The following is an 8,840-nucleotide window of genomic DNA, read 5'->3' as shown; positions in this document are numbered from 1 at the left end:
TTTCCATTGTGTTATGATTTATTTCCATTGTGTTGTGGCTCATTTCTATTGTGTTGTGGCTCATTTCAATTGTGTTGTGGCTTATTTCTATTGTGTTGTGGCTTATTTCTATTGTGTTGTGGCTCATTTCTATTGTGTTGTGGCTCATTTCTATTGTGTTGTGGCTTATTTCTATTGTGTTGCGATTTATTTCCATTGTGCTGTGGCTCATTTCCATTGTGTTGCGATTTATTTCCATTGTGTTATGATTTATTTCCATTGTGTTATGATTTATTTCCATTTTGTTATGATTTATTTCCATTGTGTTGTGGCTTATTTCCATTGTGTTGTGGCTCATTTCCATTGTGTTATGATTTATTTCCATTGTGTTATGATTTATTTCCATTGTGTTGTGGCTCATTTCTATTGTGTTGTGGCTCATTTCAATTGTGTTGTGGCTTATTTCTATTGTGTTGTGGCTTATTTCTATTGTGTTGCGATTTATTTCCATTGTGTTATGATTTATTTCCATTGTGTTATGATTTATTTCCATTTTGTTGTGGCTCATTTCTATTGTGTTGTGGCTTATTTCTATTGTGTTTTGGCTCATTTCAGTTGTGTTGTGGCTTATTTCTATTGTGTTGTGGCTTATTTCCGTTGTGTTGTGGCTTATTTCTATTGTGTTGTGGCTTATTTCTATTGTGTTGTGGCTCATTTCAGTTGTGTTGTGGCTTATTTCTATTGTGTTGTGGCTTATTTCCGTTGTGTTGTGGCTTATTTCTATTGTGTTGTGGCTTATTTCCATTGTGTTATGATTTATTTCCATTTTGTTGTGGCTCATTTCAATTGTGTTGTGGCTTATTTCCATTGTGTTGTGACTTAATTTAGTTGTGATGTGACTTATTTCAGAGAATATTCAGCAGAGATGGGCCACTTCTATTAAAATGAATGGGAGAAATTGGAACACCCAAACAATGTGCTCCAAAGCCCAATGGTCAACGGTTGTAGAAATGAAAGACCCACCTTACAGTTAAAAGAGCCAATCACCGTTTAGATACAGACATCACCTGTCAATCATCTCAAGAACACGCATGTGCATTAGCTATACAAGCCGGGAAATTTTTGTTTTTTAGCCTAGTCTGAAATAAAGAAGCACAATTTATGATACCAGCATTGTCAAACTTTACTGCTGATTTGAAATATGTCCTTAGATCGTAATCTTGACCAACCGTTTTAGAGATTTTGGTCTTTCACCATTCAAGTAGATAGGAGCTGCACTGTCATGACTGGAAATAACTTTCCGGAAGCGTTTCAAAGATGGCCGCCAATGGACTGACTTGCTAGAAAGACTTTGCTTATTTCCATTGCTTTGAGGGTTAATTTTGTGTTGTGGCTTTATTTCCATTGTGTTGTGACTAAGTTCTGTTGTGTTGTAGCTTAATTTTTATTTTGTTGAGGGTTAATTTTGTTGTGTTGTGGCTTATTTCTGTTGTGTTCGGGCTAATGTCCATTGTGCTGTGGCTTAGCATAGTTGTGTTGTGGATTAATTTAGTTGTGTTGTAGCTTTGCAATTTTGCTTCAGGTTTGTTTTCAGCTTTTTTTTGCTTTGCTAATCTTAGTCGTGCAGCTGGTGCTTGTTGAAATGTATGACCCTACAGGCTATAAGAAAATAATGAATAAGATATACTCAATGTCAGTGTGTCACACATCTTCATGTGCATTTGAGAGCTATGACGGAGGGCAACATTTTTAGTGGTTTTAACTTTATGAGTTTCAAGTAAGAAAGAATTGGTGACAACATGTTCATGTTTGGGTGAACTGTAGGCGGTTTTTGGTTGTAATTACACATTGAAACCGCTAGAAGTCGCCACTTTGACATGCAACTCATCAGCTGTGAGGCGTGAGTGGCGTGCGCAATGAGTGAACACACAGGGGGTTTATTGCGGGACAGAGGCCAGATTGATATGCGATCACCCGTTCATTCTCTCCTCTCTCGTTCTGATCCTCTTCACGAGCCTGTTGGGGCCGCTGTGCGTGCGTGCTAACGGGGCTGATTAGACGGAGCAGGTGGAATCAGCTGGGAACACGGTGTGGTGAGCGACCAGCCCCACCTGCGGAGTCTCATCTGCATAAACGGCTGTTTTGCAACAAGGGGTTAACATATGTTCCACACAGTGCATCGGGTACCAGGTGCATCTTCAAGACTCTAAGGATACAGCCTTGCGTTACGCGTTTCGAAAGCGTGTTTTATCCAAATGCTCAAGCGATTGACATTTCTTACCACTCAAAACTCCATGACCCAAGCTTAATTGGCACGGTGCAATGTCTTAGAATGCCAAAGCATTGATTAATATTATCCATATGCATGCACAAACACACAATATCAGCTCCGAAGCGTTCTCTACCCCATCCCATCCCACCCCACCCGCGGGGCAATGTCTCAAAGCACGTCACTGTGAGTGTGTGAGGAAGGAGAGGGAGACGGAGAGAAACCTGCTTGCGCGTAATTCTGGGATGACTCTCCGCCGAGCAACGACACAATAAAGACGCGCGGAACCGCAAGAGTTTCATCCGGTGGAGTAAACAATCCCTGTGATACCACGACACCCCTACCAGCCAGGAGACCATCACCATCTATTTGCAGCCATGTATCTGAACAGAGAGGAGGACTACAGCAAAGGTGAGTGTTTTCACCAAACTTGTTGGAGTGTCTTCTCATGGCGAGACCTTGGATTGGTGATGTTGGCACGGACTGGTCTGGTGACATGGCACAAGTATGTTTTGGTATGCAAACCAGGAGGATGGCACGGGGTCATCGCTCCTTTGCCCCTTTATAAACACGCGCGCGCACTACGGAGACATTGTCATGCGCTCTCGAGATTGCCAACGCGCATAGATCTGCTTTATTTGCATTGCTGTATAGTTTTGTGCATTTAATGCATGAACTTTGATTTGAGGTCCCCTGCATCATGCACGAAGGGTTTGGTATTGCATAACAATATTTGCATAGGATTGTTGTCGGAGCTACTTGTTGTGGGCGACCTGCCGATCGTTCGTCCTTGATGCATCCTTACATCGAAAGACTTGAGAGAGGACACATGACTAAAACACAAGGCCAAATCATCATCTCCGTGGCTAGACGAGTGTGTCTCGTCGTTACGCATCATCCGCGCTTTATTAGACGTGAATCTCTGTGTTATTGTAGATGTATACTGATTTTGTGGTCGTGAAGGAATGGGTGGCTGTTATTTGTGTCATCTCTCCCACGTGTTTCCGAAGCGTGATTCCCCGCGAATTCACGGGGTGGCCACTACAATCTCCCCGGTGTCCTTCCTACGGTAAATGGATTCGCTTCGGGGCTCCACGGTCGGAGATAATTGGAATTACGAGTGGGAACGCGTTCGGGTTACGCTAGAAACACCTGCTGCTTTACCGAGAGTCAGAAAGGAAGGTTTAAGAGGATGTCTGATATGCGGTAATGGATTCAAAATGAAGAGGCTGATGCAAAACGAAGTTAAATGATATATTCCACACACACACACACACACACACACACACACACACACACACACAGAGACAAGATTTATAGCTATACATATTTGAAAAGATTTTCCACCCACATCTACTTTTATAAAAACAGCCCAGCTAACATTACTTGGTTCCCGGAATGTTCTGGGAATGTTAGCTTGTTAGGACATGCACCCCCCCCCCCAAAAAAAACCCAACCATGAACATTCTGTGTTTATCAGTGTTTGGTGTAATGCGTTATGAAGTAATTAATTACTGTAATTAAATTACTTTTTCCTAAAAAAGTAAAGTAAGGGATTACTATACATTTACAGTGATTTAATTACAGTTACTTCTGATTTAATTGAGTTTCTCAATTCTATATAAAACAATAGTGAACTTAAAATCGAGGGCCTAGGTAGCTCAGCGAGTATTGACGCTGACTATCGCCCCTGGAGTCGCGAGTTTGAATCCAGGGCATGCTGAGTGACTCCAGTCAGGGATCCTAAGCAACCAAACTGGCCCGGTTGCTACGGAGGGTAGAGTCACATGGGGTAACGTCCTCGTGGTCGCTATAATGTGGTTCTTGCTTTCAATGGGACGTGTGGTGAGTTGTGCGTGGATGCCGCGGAGAATAGCGTGAAGCCTCCACACGCGCTATATCTCCGTGGCAACGCGCTCAACAAGCCACGTGATAAGATGCGCGGATTGACGTCTCAGACGTGGAGGCAACTGAGATTCGTCCTCCGCCACCCATATTGTGTCACTACTTAGAGCGCATTGGGAATTGGGCATTCCAAATTGGGGAGAAAAGGAAAAAGAAAAGAAAAGTATTTTATTTCAGACAGTAATCTAATTACACTGTCGAAGATGTAATTAGTAGTTAGTAATTAATTACTTTTTTAGAGTAACTTACTCAACACTGGTGTTTTTGCTGGGGAGATGATTATAATAACAGTTAAGTCATTAATAATTAAGGCATTACTTAGTCCGTTATTAACCTTTTTTTTGATGTTACCAAGAGAGGGTTCAGTGAGAAATTTCATCCTGTAAAAATTCAACACACGCACTCAATTACTGGTTTGCTAGTCAGTCGGGACTTACCTCCATCCCGGTTAATAAGAGCACTTGCACGTGTCGGGGAGCATGTTTGTTGATAGTTTAATTGTTTGGGGTTTAATTGATGTAGTTTAATTGATGAAGTAATTTGGCAGGTTCTTGATGCTTCGTTGGTCGCAAGCCCACGCATTTCGAATTCAAGGTGAAGCCGGGACTCGCGAGATCGATCAGATCATGAGCTGATGGCTTTTCTCCCCTCAGAGATTTGTTACATTTTATTAGTTACGTTAATGTAGTTAGTATTTGGGAGTGACAACCGTAATTACTATTAGGTTGACATTGGTTATCAGACCAAGGAGAGGTAACCCCCCACTAATCAAAACAAGCAAGTACAACCCCCAATATTTATACCATGATCAATGGATACATGTACATGCTTCACGCTGCACTCCAAAGCCAAATCTATGCCCTTGAACCAAACTATCCCAGGTCGCACACGTACATCTCTGAGTTATCCGTTTAGAGCTTTTCATCATGGAAGCGTCCGCATCTAATTAACCTGCTAGACATCTTTAAAAGTTCAGATTAGCAAACAATGTAAATAATAAAGACATTTGCTGAATGTCTGTCTGACATCCGAGACTACGTACTTATTGACATATGTCTTAGATATATTGCAAATGAGCAAACAACATAAAAAACGTGTCTTCCAGATGTAAACAAACACATCAAATAGACTTCTGGCTGATACGTGTGTTCTCTCAGGGATGTTTGAATAGAACAATATTTCACACTCAAAACAAGGGTAATGACCATATCCTACTGCGGGTTGAATGTAAATGAGTTCATTGATAATGAGAAATGTTATTGCAAATGTTGTCACTTGTATGAACACAACTGGTTTATGGGGGCCTGCTAATTGTGTTTGATTAAAGACAACAAAAGTTTAGCTTACTAGGTCTGTAATGAGAGAAAATAATTGGAGGAATGAAAACCAAACAGACTGGAGATGCCAAGTGCAATCTGGAGTCTCACCCCCCCCCCCTCTCCCGCTTTGTCGACGAGAAATATTTAGCTTTTTATGCCCATTACTCTTCCTTTAATGACTCTGAATTTATTAAAAACAGATGACAGTGCAAATGTGATTTTGATTGGAGCTTTAAACAAAGCGAACTTCTTGTTTGAATAGACTGGAAGTATATTAGACTGGGCTTTTTCTGTAAAATATCTATTACACACAATAAACTAGGGCTGAAACATACATACATGAATGCTTCTAGCTAAGCAAGCTCGATTTCATGCTTCATTGTGTTCTGAGATGTGTCAGACCACAGCTGTATTTGTGGCATTTACAGTACAGTGTTGCTATAATTTGGGTTGCCACCACTTATTTATAATAGAGCTCTGGATTGCTGATGATTTCATAACAGTGAAGCCACTGCGCCACCACCATATTGGGATGTGCAATTGCGCATACATTCCAATGTGCCTTGATTTAATAGAAAATCGTTCTTTTCAATTTTCAGTGTGCATACGTTAGTCATTAAATCACCGATTATATCTGAAATCTGCCTGTACATCCCTACAACGCAGATGTCCCACACATGTGTTTATTGAGTTATGTGTATCTAAACCAAACAGTATAGCTCAATCTAACTTCAGTGTCGAACAGATAAGATAAATGTAAACAAGTTCACTGAAACTGAGGTAAAACGATACAAGCAGAACGATACTCAGACATATTTATTGAGAACATCCAAGTGGTTCGTTCAAAGTTAGGGGTTTTATTTTCTCAACTAAAAGTGCCTTTTTCTCGGGGTCACTTCACTGAGAGAGGCGCACACTTTCTCTCTCTCGCTCTACCACACACACACACACACACACACACACACACACACACACACAGCTGGTGTGCAGAGAGTGACGGAGACAAGCCAGGCAAAGATGGGTCAAACTAAACAGTATGAAAACCCCAGACATTTTAGGCGATTTAAAAATCCTGGTTTGAGGCGTGCTGAGTGATTCCAGTCAGGCTTCCTAATCAAACAATTGGCCCGGTTGCTAGGAAGGGTAGAGTCACGTTGGGTTAACCTCCTTGGGGTCGCTAAAATGTGGTTCTCACTCTTGGTGGGGGGCGTTGTGTGTTGTGCGTGGATGCCACGGAGAATAGCGCTCAACAAGCCACGTGATGAGATGCACGGATTGACGGTCTCGGACGCGGAGGCCACTGAGATTCGTCCTCCGCCACCCGGATTGAGGCGAGTCACTACGCCACCACAAGGACCTAGAGCGAATTGGGAATTGGGCATGACAAATTGGGTAGAAATGGGGAGAAAATTCCCCCCCAAAATACTGGTTTGACTATTTTAACGACCCCCCCGGGGAAGGATGTGTTGTCACCCCAAAACGAGCAGATCTTACAGCTTTTTCTGCTTGTGTTAAAACTTGTCGACAGTTTTGCTGATTCCCTTGATGATAATTCTGCTACACTAAGCAGCTGCACACTGGGGCAGGTTATGCTCTGACGTCACAATCTGTGAATATCTTCTCCCTTGTAACGAATATTACCCATAATGAGCAAATTAAACATGATTGTCACTAGAGGGCAAAATCGGGAGATTACAAGAAGTTGAAACAGGAGCGTTTTCACCTGTCAGTCACTGATGCTCTACGGCAGTTTGGGCAAACCAAGATGACAGATTACCGTTGCGTCAGTGATCCAGGTCTATATAGAGTATACTGTATATCAGTGGTTGCCACCCGTCCCATAAAATATGGGATCGTCCCATTTTTATACAGCCGTCCTGTATCGAATCAATACAGTATGTAATTTGTCCCGTATTTAAGGTGGTCCGGTGGCGTCATGGCAAAATCGTCCAAGAATGTTAAAATTCATTGGAAATGGTAGTAAAGGGACTGTCTGAAAGTCCACACATTGTGCTAAAATGTGCCAAAATGTCAGCCAGTGTGTGTGAAGCTTAGACTGTGTGAAGGAGGGGACAGATTGCTGATGATATGAGAAGAAATGGACCAAACGGAGAAAACTGTGTGTGTACTGTTTGTATGTGTGTAAATATAGACGTGTCACTGAGGCACAGAAGATGACAGAAGGGGTATAATGTGCAGAAATGATTGACAGTTTCTTGATTATTCATGCAATCCTGTTGATCTGTAAGAGAGAGAAAGAGATTGAGAGACACGTACACAAACGAAGAGTGAAACAGAAAGAGACAAATTGTGCCTTGTCGTGTGTCGTGTGTCCATGTTTAATGGCTTCATTCAAATGCTGAGTGATAATAATGACTGCAGCGTCTGACCAAGAACATTTTCTCATTAAACCAAGTTTATTTCAGAACTAAATACTGTACAAATAGCAAATAGTCCTTAAGGTCCGTTCAGAAACATCATACTTAAACTGGGAAACATTTTCACTTGTAAAATTCTCCTTAGACAGCTGTAGTGGAGATCTCCATTCACTGAAATGAATCATTCAGATTAGTTCACCAATAAGTTCTGCACTTTTGTTTTAGGTTACACCATTAGGTAGCAAAATGTAAAATTTGTATGTCCGCAATTCTACGGAGAGATGCTAACTAGTGTGTCATTTGTTTTTAATCTCGATATTCTCTTACGTATCCCAGCATAATCTGCAATGTTATCCAGGTAAGCCATTTGTAGGCTGATTTCCCTTAAGCACTGTGGTGCTGTGGCTCAGTTTATTTTAGCGGTCCGTCTTGCCCAACTCAATACCATTGGCTCGTCTGCCCTGCAAGGTGCTAGCCTGCCATTGGGAGCAACTTGGGGGTTCAGTGTCTTGCCCAAGGACACTTCGACATGTGGGCTGGGAATCAAACCACCAACCCTGTGATTAGTGGCCGACCCGCTCTACCACCTGAGCCACAGCCAGCCACAGCTGTTCTCATTATTTCAAGCTGTTCTCATAGTTATCATACATACATGTTTGCAAAATGATGGCTCGGGGAACATATCGGGGCAGTTTGCTGGTGAAATGAACACTAGAGGTACTACAATAACAATGACTTTGATTCACTTTAACATAAAACAGCACATCATCATAAATGATCATCATCATGATTAAAATACGCTGTAGCTCAACTGATAGAGCATTGTGCTTGTGATGCAAAGGACTGGAGTCCTGGAAGGCACTACTGTAATTTTATTACAGTAAATTTACTGTAAAATGTACTCTCTTGTTAAACATAATATACATTTTTACCATTAATTATACAGGAAAATCATACTTTTTACATACATTTTTTTTACAACATTTTACT

General features: G+C 41.6%; 1 protein-coding gene across 2 annotated transcripts in view; it reads left to right on the top strand.

Annotated features, from left to right (window-relative positions):
- The first annotated feature begins 2,508 nt into the window (after window positions 1-2,508).
- Window positions 2,509-8,840, top strand: part of LOC127640624 (synaptotagmin-7-like) — a 137,423-nt gene continuing 131,091 nt past the window's right edge. For both annotated transcript variants that reach the window (XM_052123287.1, XM_052123288.1), the window contains exon 1: window positions 2,509-2,659. In XM_052123287.1, the coding sequence (XP_051979247.1) occupies window positions 2,626-2,659 (34 nt within the window). In that variant the 5' untranslated portion in view covers window positions 2,509-2,625. The remainder of the gene's footprint in view (window positions 2,660-8,840) is intronic.

Source organism: Xyrauchen texanus, chromosome 49 (assembly GCF_025860055.1).
Source record: "Xyrauchen texanus isolate HMW12.3.18 chromosome 49, RBS_HiC_50CHRs, whole genome shotgun sequence".
Classification (NCBI taxonomy): domain Eukaryota; kingdom Metazoa; phylum Chordata; class Actinopteri; order Cypriniformes; family Catostomidae; genus Xyrauchen; species Xyrauchen texanus.
This window is presented reverse-complemented; position numbering and strand designations above follow the sequence as displayed.